The 12,698-nt window shown below is 42.7% G+C and overlaps 2 protein-coding genes across 2 annotated transcripts in view; one reads left to right on the forward strand and one right to left on the reverse strand. All coding sequences in view use genetic code 11, as the record gives it.

The window, feature by feature from the left end:
• The window catches only part of EGR_09870 (Monocarboxylate transporter), a gene marked incomplete at both ends in the record, with an annotated part of 21,969 nt that extends 14,398 nt beyond the window's left edge, over positions 1-7,571 (reverse strand). Inside the window, 6 exons of the mRNA XM_024499119.1 lie at positions 1,735-1,929; positions 2,685-3,038; positions 3,126-3,339; positions 6,484-6,742; positions 7,042-7,126; positions 7,499-7,571. Coding sequence (XP_024346465.1) covers positions 1,735-1,929; positions 2,685-3,038; positions 3,126-3,339; positions 6,484-6,742; positions 7,042-7,126; positions 7,499-7,571 — 1,180 coding nt within the window. The remainder of the gene's footprint in view (positions 1-1,734; positions 1,930-2,684; positions 3,039-3,125; positions 3,340-6,483; positions 6,743-7,041; positions 7,127-7,498) is intronic.
• A 1,091-nt stretch (positions 7,572-8,662) lies between these two features.
• The window catches only part of EGR_09871 (Serine incorporator 5), a gene marked incomplete at both ends in the record, with an annotated part of 8,524 nt that continues 4,488 nt past the window's right edge, over positions 8,663-12,698 (forward strand). The window contains 6 exons of the mRNA XM_024499120.1: positions 8,663-8,848; positions 8,885-9,066; positions 9,107-9,189; positions 9,228-9,321; positions 9,390-9,427; positions 11,883-12,050. Of these exons, the coding sequence (XP_024346466.1) occupies positions 8,663-8,848; positions 8,885-9,066; positions 9,107-9,189; positions 9,228-9,321; positions 9,390-9,427; positions 11,883-12,050 (751 nt within the window). The remainder of the gene's footprint in view (positions 8,849-8,884; positions 9,067-9,106; positions 9,190-9,227; positions 9,322-9,389; positions 9,428-11,882; positions 12,051-12,698) is intronic.

Here is a 12,698-nt window from a genome sequence, read left to right on the forward strand (position 1 = left end):
ATAAAAAGAAGAATTAAAAGAAAATAACGAATAGCAAAATAGAAAAATGTAGCCTTGTCATTTGAAAAACCATTTTGCTTCTCATGGAAAAACTCGTCATCCTGTTTAAGAGATTAAATATTTTGTCCATTAAATTTATCTTTGTGTTACTACTTGGGCCTATGCCGACAGCCTACGGACTTGAACACGCAAGCTGTCAAATAACTTATAAAAAAGGACTTTAAAAAGGGTGCATCCCAGGCGTATAAAATTTTCCGATTCCCTAACGGAGATTCATTCCCTGCCCACTTAAGTATCAAGAACCGGCGTTGAGTAATAGAGAAACTCCTCCTATGGCAAGAATTTCTTTCCCTTTTCGGTGCTCTAATAGAACTTGGTTAAGACATCGCTAACCTTAAGAAACGGAGGTAGATTTGAGCATTCTGGGATGCTCCCCGGTAGTGAAATCCGCCTTGATTACTTCCCATCGCCAAACACCTTTGTGTCAATCAAGATTAGGAAAGAGACAAATGAAAACACAAGAGATGGAACCACTTCAGGTGATGAAACCATTCTTTCGCGGGCAAAATATGGAACTTCTACTCACCTACCATGACACCTCTTCAAACCGTACCACTAGTCCATTTTAAGACGATTAAGCAAATAATTGACTGTCTTAAACGGAATTTTATTAATAAGCTAAATCTTATGGAATGGTCTTGAGAATGCAATTTACTTCAGAAATCCACTTAGCAAAATTATTTTCCGACAGAAAATTGATGCTCATGAGCAGCTACTCCTTAATGTGAGGGAACAGATGTATGTCATAAAAAAGTTCCCAACAGTGGACAAAGAAGTAGCGCACCTTCTGTTAGCCACTGTAGTGCATTAGAGCCTCATTCCAAAAAAAAACAGGATTCCGTTTAGAACAAAGTCTCACGTGATTGGTGGACTCAATCCTGGGGCTACATGATTGGTTGACCACTAGCCAATCAAATGTCAACAAAAGTTGACTAGTTGAAGAGGGGACAACAAGGGAGGGATGAAATGACTCGGTCTGAGCTTGAAATGAAGCGATCAGAGCTATTTTTTCCAAAACATTCTCACTTTAAACAAACTCTAGCAATAAAGAATGCGAGTTGAGTATAACCAGCTCGAGGTGAGTAAACAATCATCACCTCGAAGGATCTTAGAGCTTGCCATTTCTTACTGAATTCCACAAAAATTGTAGAGAAGTGAAATTATATCCATGAAATTCACAATTGAGGTAAAATAATTTATCAAGTATCCGCAACTGCTCCGCACCATCGATGACGGATGGGTGAGTGGACGAACGCAGGAAGGATGAAGGGCTGTGAAGGACATATTTGCTTGGATGAGTCAAGTGTGAATATGTGAATGAGATGGTTGATGAGTAGGCGGCTGAACAAAAGCATGGACAGCTATACCCAAGGCAATGCTCTAGTAAAAGCTGGAAGGACCAAGGGAGCGACTCCAACGGCAAAACGGAAACAAAACCGTGGCATCAATAGGAGTTTAGGCAAACAATCACAATTGGAAAAGCATAGGGAGAAAAAATTCCTAGAACCTCCAATTGCAAAGTCGCTAACACACCATCAGGATGGTAGGCAAAGTGGGTCCCCAAGTGAGAAGAACTGACAGAAAATGTGAAGAGTAAAGAGGCAAAAAGAGGGCAACCGTCCTACGGATGAATGGATGGTGGATGGATTGATGAGTTGAAACACAAGTCCCTACCTCCAATACAACCCAGAGTCGCATTGAGCATTGCCACATTCGTGGAGAAGGCAGCAGTCAGGAGACCCACGGTTGCAATCACTCCTCCAGCCATAGCCACCGGTCGAAAGTCGAATTGATTGCTAAGCGCGCTGGCCAGTGGACCTGTGGGCGGAAAGTACGGTGAATTGACTGAATTGGAGTACGACAAAACATCTACCAGAGGGGCAAGGGGAGGAGGGGGCAAGGGATAAAGAGAGGATGGCGTGCAGTTGGCACTGTGACGTCTTAACCTAATTGTGTGACATTCAAGGTTGTCACACAGCAATCGCTCGCTTGTTATTGGTAGAAACGACTTCGAGACCGACGCGAGGGGAGGAATCCCTTGTACCTTCCCACGAGCCTCACTTTCACGGTCGTCTCACATCAGCCAACCACTTAATTATTGAATGCTTGCTTTAAGCCGTAAATATAGGGGAGTTGTCAGTTGTCATGTTGAATTGGGAACTCGCCATCAACTCAGCTTCGCTGATTGGTCGGTTTTTTGAGGGAGCTGACAGGAATTGTAACAAACCTACTCCAGCTAATCTAAGCGTAGGTTCAGTCAGGCAAATTCGTTTTGCCACTTCCACTACTGCAGGAGCAGTCGCTGATCAGCGTCAAGGTTAGTGGTGACACGTGGCGTCAACAGGAATGCCTACATCGCCTCGTGGTTGCTAGCCAGGTGCGATCTGTCACTTGTGTCATCAATCAACAAAGCACTAAGCTTGCATCTGCCCAAGGGGCGAAAAATAAATCAGTCAGAAATGCAGTTCTGGATAGACAGGTGACAGCTGGAGGTAAGGATGGACCTCAAATGAATGACACAAATTTGATTTGTAAGGTTTAGGACGGTTGGATGGATCTAGACCACATGGATATACTACAACCAGACAAAGAATAAATCGCCATGAATGATTAATAAATCGCACCCAACAGTAGGTAAATTCCCACCAGCAGGCCCCCAGGGGCAATGAGAGCCATGCGTGACTGCGTGCCCAATGCCTCGCCCATCTCCGAGACACCCACGCAAGTCCCAGGGCGGAGGGGGATGGTACGGGCTTTGGAGGACCAAACAATGCCTAACGAGGTGGCAGTGAGGAGGCGGGAGCGTGAGAGAAAGGGAGTGGTAATTTCCACAGCCTGAAGGCTGTTGCCGGGGCAGATGGGCGCCACAAGGAGGCCGTAAGAGAGGCAGATGCCCTCCACGAGGATCATGCAGACAAAGGAGCTGAAGACTACAATCCAGCCCCAACCGCCGTCCGGAGAACTGTCAATCACATTGTCTGGAAGGCAGGAGAGGTGAATTAACCACGTGAAAGAGTGAGTACTGGATCAACGCAAGAACTTGAAGGTGTAATCAAGTAACCAACCCTGTTCAGGTCCAGCAACAGAGCGTTTCTGCGTATTGGCAGGAGTGGCATTGCTGAAGGCCTGTTGAAGGACATGGCTGCGTGTGGAAGTCTGGTGTTGAAGCTGATGGTGCGAGACACCACTGCTGCCGAACATTTGAGAGGTGGAACCAACTTGGTATTGTTGCTGTTGCTGTTGTTGTTGCTGCTGCTGTTGCATGTGTTGACGCATCTCCTGAAGTGGTGAAGAAAAAAGTGGAACTGACTATAGGCTTCAAAAAGGGCATAAAATCTTCCCAAGAACATTCTGGGTCATGACGCATAGATTTTGTCCCACAGATGTGAAATCGAAACCATTCTAGGAAGTGGATGCTCGTGGAGAGAGATGTGGACACCGTGGAGGTGTAGAAGAAATCATCAACATCCGCGAATCTCGAGGACCTCTTGAATCGCAGTCTCCAAAGACGATTTTATTTGTGAATGTAAAGAGCAATCTTGAAGACTGTTTGAGAAGCCTTTAGGAAATCTTGTCTCACCAGACTGGAAGCCTTTAACACAATTCCGACCTTTGTGTCTCCCAGACCCATTCCATCAGTTGGCTGAAGGGCATTTGGCTCTAAAAGTTGACTAACTTTACAACTACTTTGCCGACATAAGAGAATTGTTTGAGCGCCCCATCTTACGCCTAATTAGAATGCAAATTAACTTTTCAAAGGTGGAATGGATACGCGGTTTTGGTGTCATGCGAATCCAACGTTTCTGTGTGTGATCGCGTTCTGGGCGATGGAATTTTCGTGCATCTAATAAATTCTAGCCACATGAAGGATGCACGATTTTAAGACAATCTCACGTTTTAGGCATGGATCCAGATCTAGAAGCCTTTGGAACCATTTCACAGGAACTTTGGATGAATTATGTCACCACCGGAGTTCCATTTCAACTGAATCCAAGCAATTCATAGGTCCGGAAAAGTCGTTTTGAAACCCTAAAGATTTGAGTCAGCATCCCGGATCTTTGCTACGAATTTGAGGTTTCGAACGCATTTGCCGGGAGAAAGAATCCCCATTTCCCGGTTCCAAGATTTATAAAAATGGCAAGGAGGACTTTTGAGTAAATGGCTGGCTAAGTAAGATGCAGTGGCGGAAATGAATTGAAACTTAAGTTGTGCTAATCGGTCTTCCATCCATCCGGCTCTTTAATCACACTTCATTCACTAACCAGACTTCCAGACAGTTTTACCGGCGTGGAAATGCTAGCAGTCTAAACTTGTGGAAAAGATTCACTCCTACAGCAGGCTGCTGTAAGGGTTACACCATCTGAACGTCATCTGAATAGGTACGTGGTTCACTACCCATGTTGGTGCAATTTCTAGCTACAAGTGTATCGTCGAACACCCAAATTAAACGCAGAAGAAGTGGTTTTTCAAAGTAATGAGACCAAAGCCAGGTGTCCAGATGCACATTCAAAACCATCCATTTAAAAGTAGAGGACTACGAAAGAGATGAGGTGGAATATGATTACTGTGATAGATTCCCACTAAGGAATGTTGAAGTCTCAATGGCTTTCCATGCAACAGCAAGGCTGGAGAGGATAATTTAACCTCCAGAGAGGCCTCGTCCACCACCATTAGGGAAAGTGGAAAAGGTCTTTGTCATAAGCTCCCCAAATTGAAAGCCCGGAACAAAAGCAAATGGGAAAAAGGGCGAGAAAGATAAATTAGACATTGCGATGGACCATTTGTTACTCCAAATCCCTTTTTTTCGATTTATGGCATGCGCTTAGTCCAAACAAACAGAAAGTCGGTTAATCTTTCGATCTTTTTGGAGAGGAGATACAACGACTTAGTAACAACAGCCAGGAGCCATATCTACAACTGGATTAGCGTTTTGGGGCCAGAAACAAGACCACCACAATTACATTTTCGACCTAAATGTGGTTGCGCAGTCCCGCAACTCTCCAGCAAACAAAAAAACTTCGAAGAACTCGAGAAGACTGAGCAATTTCTTGTTAATGGTCAGCAAAACAAGAGGGTAAGTAGCACAACGAGAGTGAAAAAAGAGGTCCAGTGTTGCTAGGCTACGGAGAAATCCCCACTCGTGTAAGTGCGTAGATGAAGGTGCTAGAAATGCGCAATTCTCTGATACTTCTATCAACAGGCAAATTCATCGGCTAAAGTGAAAGCGAATTCAGGTAGAAAGCAGAATTAAAGCGAAAGGATAGGTAGTTCGATGCAACCGACGACAGAGCTGCCATTTTGGAGGTATCCTGCTCTCTAATAGAAGGCACCCAGTGAAGACTTGTCAACTAGTAAGGAACTAAGCAAAGTCATAACATTGCGAGATATCGTTGATACTCTCGACCCACAAAACCGTAGTGATAGGGATCAAGAAAGTAACCTTAAACTGACTGCATGATAGTGGTGAAAAGGAAGAATGAGCTAGGGGGATATAAGTAACTTCTTGTGGAGAGTCGGGATGACGCCTACTCAGTACACGAAAGGGATAATTACTAAACCACTTCCATCTCATTTAGGCACCATTCGTTTCAAGTTGCAGTCACTTAACGACAACAACTTTCCCACAGTTGGAAAAATTGAAGATATCATCAACCTTTGCAACTAGTTTATCCAAGTAACTGGCAGCCACACACTACTGAACTTGAGGCTGTCATGAATCAAAAAGTGGGCGGATTCAACAACTACATACCGCCTCCCACTTAAACCTTCAGTATTCTCTTCTAACTGACGTGACGGTAGCTAGGTGGTAGGAGTCCTCCACGTTGTATGGCCACTTTAAAACTTTTCAATCTACTCGTAGGTGAAACTTCTGCAAGGGCGAGATAAATTCGTATTCCCAGCACACCATACTGTAAAGAAATATGTTCCTTTCCAATCTGGCGCAACCTGCACACAACTTTTGCGGCCATTCCCACTTCATAGTGACAAATTAATGCTAAACTGAGAGGAGAGCTGTTTGCTATGAAGTGGGAGTCGAAAGACGTTCTTAAACTTTTCCCAACGCCATTTGTAATAAAAACTCAGCTTTAAAAATTATAAGGGACCCAAAATTTGATAAGAATAACAGATAACTAAGATTTATGCATAGACTAAACAATAATAACAAAGTCCAACATATGAACTTATGCTAGCAACAAACATAAAGCTCGAGAAAAAACCAAGAATTGTCCACAGAAAAGATCGTGGAGGCCCAAAAAGTAGTCTCGGTTGAAAGTCAAATTAAGTTAAATTTTGACCAGCCTCATAACTAACAAAAAATGGTCAAAAAAGCTTTAATAAACTGGGAAACAACATGAATTTGATAGAAATGTTTTAGAACCACCATGACTGAAGTCTATAAGAAGAGAAATCGACTAGGCTAACCTGGAGGAAAAGCCTTAGATCCTCACTCTTAGTGGTCTCTTCATTTGCCTCACGCTGAAGTTGTTCAGACTCCTCCTTGCTTAAAGGACCAAAGATGGTTTTTCCCTGACTTCCATCTTCACCGATTCGATGGGCAACACTATCCTCTTCATCACCATCCGCAGCAAAAGTGTAATCCGCAACTTTCGTGTCTTCACTCCCCTCGTCGCCTTCTTGTTTATCAGAACGGGACATAATTCCCTCTGAGTCTGTCATCCGGCTCAACAAACCTGTAAAAACAGAAATATAGAAATAGAAAACTGCAGATTACACAATTGTGCAAAAATCTGAGAAGAATGCAAGTATTTTCCCATTCTTCGAAAAACTAAGATAAATTACTCAAGGGATTTGTAAGAAGAGCGGCTTTAATTGCAGGAAAAAAAGCTATAAACGAAAGCAAGGGTCTAAACAAATATGGACAAAAACTAGCCTTTTGAGAGAAATTTCAGGGTTAAAAGCGCTTAAGGCACAAAAAAAGAGACAAAATAAATAGTAAATATTACTGTTAAAAGAGCTTACATTAAGCATAGAACGAAGGCAATGGCAAACAACTGAATGAAAAAGACAATGAAGTATCGGATAGAGAGAACCGCGGAAATGAATCCTATAGCCTTTCAAGGACGGCTGTTTTTAATAGCGTATTCGAACAGAAGTAAAAAATCCACAAAAAAGCAAACTGTTGTACTAAGTATAGTGCAAAATAAAACGAACAAAACCAAAATTTTAAGCCCAGGCAATGCCACAAAAAATGCTTATCTTACATCCACGTGCTTTACTTAGCATCGATGAGTTAATTCACGACCAAAAAAGCAGACACCGGAACTAAGAAAATATAAAGTAGTTAAGCAGCTAACAAAATTTCATGTAACCACAACACAATGGAATACACCTATAGAATATGAAAGGGCCCGCACTATTTTTGTCATCCAAAAAATATTATCCTTAACTTTAATAAAATTTACAGCCAATATAATACGTTGTTTGCTGAAATAGTAATTTATGAGAAGAGATATTTGCGTTTCGGACAAGTAGGTCGGACTCTGGGGCATGCCCGTAGTCTTAACATCCACTGTGCGCCAAACGTTGTTACTTTTGGATTAGCCTTCTTGTACCTAGCTGGGTGAAATGGCCTATCGGGCTATGTCAGTAGCCCAGACACCTTCTCTACGCTAAATGTATGTATTCTGCTCCAGTATTGTGTCTTTTTTCGTTTTCAGGGAGTCTCGGGAAGCTACAATTTAATCTTCTTTTGTCTTAGAGGAGGTCTTAGGGTGCTATAGTAATAACAGCGAAAAGTGGATCTGAAATTAAAAGGCTCCTATTCTTATATAGCGTTTTGAGTCTTCCTGAAGACGAAAGAAGACACAATAGTCGGGCAGATACCAGATACCTCGCCAATGACAAAAAAATTTGATAACCTCCATGATTGGTTCGTGGAAGTTATTTTATGGCTGATGCCGATGTAATGGCTGGCGCGAAATGTCGATTGATGTGATACTTAGAAGAAGGACAAGGTTATGCAATGCATTAGTCGTTTATCAGATCCACGATTTTGATAAAGGTTACTTCTTGTACTCGATATTTTACCTTCGTCAGGTATGCTGGACTGCGAGCCATGTCAAAGGCCTTAATCGGAAGGCACGTCAAAACCAAGTCATCTACATAAACGTTACGTGGTGTTTTGTCCCCAGAAATACTTCGAATGGCTTTAATTATAGTACTCTAAAGGCCAAACGTTCCTAACAATCAACAGACTAAGTGTTACATGCATAAAATTTGCTACAAAATTATTCTGATACCAACAGTATGCCATACTTTTCCTTGCACTAGTTTTAATTACTTGTATCAGCTTAAATATGACCTTAGGGCGTTTAACGTTTTAAAATCTTGTTTCTGATTGGTTAGCTTTGCAGCGCTCTTCACGAGCCTTGCGGCCTTTTTTTGCAATTTTTGGTTCAGGGTATGCTACTGCTTTTTTCGAGAAATCGCGACAATATACGGTCTTCTACCTAGATTTTGGCCTTTAAACTATACTTTTTTGGCCTTTTAATACCAATTTTACTTGCATCTTTTAGAATATTGTCCCAATTCGAAGCTCTCATACATATATATATACTGTTTAGATAATATATGTTTTAAAATGGGATGGTTCGGTCGAGTTTGCAGCTCCTGTTTTGCTACAAAGCCGCTGCCAATTTGCTGTGCCCCACACGTAAAGGAATCTACATCTACTCGCTTTTTATACTGCTGCATTCTCACTGTTGTGTCTGTTCTCTCCGTCATCTTTCATACCGGTGGCCTTGCTCACAGCACAGCGACGCAAGTGGTTTGTTTTAGTTATCCTAAAGATTTTCCGTTCTAGCTGGGCGATATGATGCTCGAGTTCTGCAGCCATTTTCAGACCCGCGAGCATTGTGTTCGCTTCGTCGGTTACCTCGCCGTTTATCGATTTTGCATTCCTCTATCAATCTTTCACTTTATTCTTATGCTTTGTACAATTCAAAATAGTAGTAGTCAATCATGGCGCGGCAAGATTCATAACGGGTACGATTTTGATCCCCCCTCTCTCTTATTTCTCACATAGGTTCTGGTTCTGGAAATGTGCCTTCATCATCGGGCTGTGGGTGATGTCTATCTTTTTTCCCTCCCTTGATAAAGCTACCACCGGTGAGTGTGTAATTTTTGCTGTTAGCATCCACTTTTAGCCTGGATGTTGATGGCTGTGTTAGGTGGCATTGCCTTCATATATCTGCAGAATGTCTTTTTCATTGACTATGCTTATGAATTCAATGGGATTTGGTGAGTTCAACTCTGTCATTTTTATCCAAATATTCTTGATATTTAAACTGTTTTTATTGTTCTTTAAGGTTTAGAAGAAGTAAGCAAAAACCTCTCTTTCGGATATGTAAGTTCATCTTTTATCTAAGAAGTTGTTTTTCAAATATTTAAAAAGGACAGGAGAAAAATGTTTATTGGGTGTGAAGGCGCTCATTTTTTTATTTGTAATCGTCGAATTGCCTTGAAGGTTTGCCGGCTGTTTAGACGAAAGACGATGTTTTGTTTTGTTAAAAAATTTGTGGCCGATAATAAAAGAAAGCAATAGTTTGTAACTCTTCATAAGCCCTCGCGGATCCTTAAAACATTTCGAAATTGGTCATCTATTCCAACAGAGGAAGCAATGCTTACATGGTCTTTATGCGAAGGGTACTCTACACATCCAAAAATTAAACAAGAAAATGAGCTTATAGAAATTTCTAACCTGCTAAAATTGAAAATTACCTGGCATTAGTAGGGGAATGGGGAGGGTAATTTAACTTCAATTTCAAGGCATCGGTTTGTAGAGGAAAGATAACTGACCCTGTGCGTCTAAATTGCACCATTAAAAGCTTTTCGTTGCCTTTTTGAGTTGTTTTTAAGAATTAGACACATATAAGCATGTTAATGTGATTTTTTTATCTTGTAATCAACATCATCAACATTCATATCCTCATTCGGGTGTTTTTATAGGTCCCCTTTTGTTTTGATCCAATTTAAATGCTTGGATGGAGGGCTCAATCTGAAGAAGGCTATACCAAAACTTTAAAAAGTTAGGGAATGTTTTACCAGAGGGCAAGACTGATGTTAACGGATGCGTTTTCGTCGCTCGTTTCAGCCTTGATAGCGTAGGAACTTTGATTAGACGGCATCTTTCTAATCACGAAAACGAAAGGCACTGATTACGATATTTTTATATTTAAGCTCACAAGCAACCATTGAAGGTTTTTTATCGACGATCCTTAATGAATTTTGAGCCCTGAAAAAGCCATCTTTGATCAGTCGCTTAAAGTTTCCGGGGCTTTCAATATCCGCGATGACCTGAATCCACATGAGGAGATTGGATCCGGGATAGGTCGGAATATCATCGGACAAATACTGCGGAGTGTAGATCTTTTCACTGGCGTGATTTTTGGCTTGTGGTATCGTATAGGAAGTGGAGGACCAAGTTGCTTTTAACTGTTTGGCTAGTCCTGGCTTCTCCTTCCCTCGGACCTTTGCGTTGTATCTGGTTGCGCCGAGTGGGTACATCGCAGGCCAGGGTGTTTTTTTGGCCTTCAACGGGAAAAATCACGGTGAACGGTTGTGTCCGCAGTTCCCCACACATGCGGGCACGGTCTCCTGCGAGTCAATTATTCCACGGGTAGCTTTCACCGCGCCTTCGTTTAAGTTGTTTTATGTGTAAATGATTTGTTTCATTGTTCGCCTTAAGTCTGACTGAAAGTTCTTTACATGTTAAAGAAGATAGGCAATTCCCACAAAGAATAGCCAGTCCTCCTGAATGCGATGCGTACCTTTGTTTAATTCTCCACCTGAATCATGTTGTTCTTACCATTTACTCATGGACGCATCTTTTCCAAGTACTGCGAGACGAAGGGCCTTGGCCCCACTTTACAAAGTAGAATGACCGGAGCCACACCTACCCGAATTCAGCCGACATTTTAAGATGTATGCGTTGCCCTTGCATGCAGCCAGCCACCCTACGCACTGGCCTTCCGTCACTTTTGGCCACAAATTTTGTTGGCCCTCCAACCCCTCCGAGTTGTCAATATCTAACGTTGTTCAGTGGATTTAACTGCAATGAGGATTTTAAAATAATCCTACGACTAATCCCTTCCCACGCACACCAGTTGCTAGATAGGAAGCCATCGGTTTTGTGGAGCTTTGAAATGAATGGGTGGGAAAGATTGGAGGACCTAGCAACGGGGCACAAGGACCGCACACACCAACTCCTTAGCCGTTTAACTTCTCCACCTTTGTAAAGATAGATTTTTAAAAGTGTCAAGAACTCTAAACCAACAGGTCTGAAGGCTACCCTACTTTCGTAGGTGTAATTTCCGCTCCTCGCCACTAACAAGCCGATCTAGATAGGTGAATGATCAGGTTGTTTGTCCACCTTTGACACTTTCTCTTCCAAAATGAGTTTCCGGGACCCCGTTGTCGTCGAAACACTTATCCAGCGGTTATTATTTACGCGACACCGGAGAAGTGACGCCAAGGTTATTCAGAGACGGTTGGTTGTCGCCAGTGTTGAAGGTGAACGCCTCGTGCGTCACATTCGGAATGCCAGTCAGTTACAGACAGTGTCAGGCCGGTCTTAAGGAGCTAAGGCGGTGAATAACAGCGTGAAGACTGCAGTGAACATTAAGCGCCCAAATGCCCCGCACTGGACGATGGAGGAGTAGACAAATGAGTGGATGAATCAAGGAGGGATGGTTTGGAGGTGAAGTGATGCCTCCGGGACGGGCGGGCGGAGTGGTATTGTAGGAAGGATGGAAAAATAATCAGACGTCTATTCAAGCCGTTTACTTCTGTCTGCTTTGCAGTGATCTTCACCCTCACTGCCACTCTCTACTTGGGCACCTTCGTCGCTTACTTCGTACTCTGGGCGTTGTGGGGCTACTTGAACAGTTGTGTTCTCAATGCAATGATTGTCTACGTCAATGTCTGCCTCACCGCACTCCTGCTTCTCCTCTCCTTCGCCCAACCAAGAAGTAAGTTCCTCACTGCCTTGAATCTTATAAACTGCTACTCATTTCCGATATTTAGCTTTCACTTTTTTGTTTAATCCACTTGAATAAGTTTGTCTTCAAGTTGGGAAATACTCCGTCAAGCTAGTGTCTTCAGTATATGCCGTGTTCATTGATAAACTGAATTCGCTCTTAACTTGGCTGCATCAGACAGTTCCGTTTTAAACAAGGAATGGCCATGAGATGACATTAAGTGACTTGAAGACATTCCGTAGTTTTCCTGGTTCCTGTGGTTGATTACTGCCTACCTTCTGTCTCATTCAATTGAAAAAGCTGGTCCAATTGGGTAGAACTCCCCCTACACTAACCGTTCACCTCGTCATTGCCTACACTTCGGAACAAAATACGGCCAGGGCGCATCGTCGAATGACCTTCACCTGTCATCGCTTTTGGTGCATTCAGTCATTCGCACTCTGGGCTGCTACTTCAGGTAGTGAATCACTGGTTTGATACTTTTCCATAACAACTATCCGGTGGGCGTGGGCAAAAGTCAAGACACGTCGGCAGGCACCGTGCCTGCCAATATCCCATGCTTACAAGGCGTACTTACTACAGACTGGTAATGATTTGGCTCCATTTCAAAGCCCTGATCAAGTCATCTTTCCTCAACTC

The sequence above is a fragment of the Echinococcus granulosus genome, assembly GCF_000524195.1.
Source record: "Echinococcus granulosus chromosome Unknown EG_S00172, whole genome shotgun sequence".
Taxonomy (NCBI): Eukaryota; Metazoa; Platyhelminthes; class Cestoda; order Cyclophyllidea; family Taeniidae; genus Echinococcus; species Echinococcus granulosus.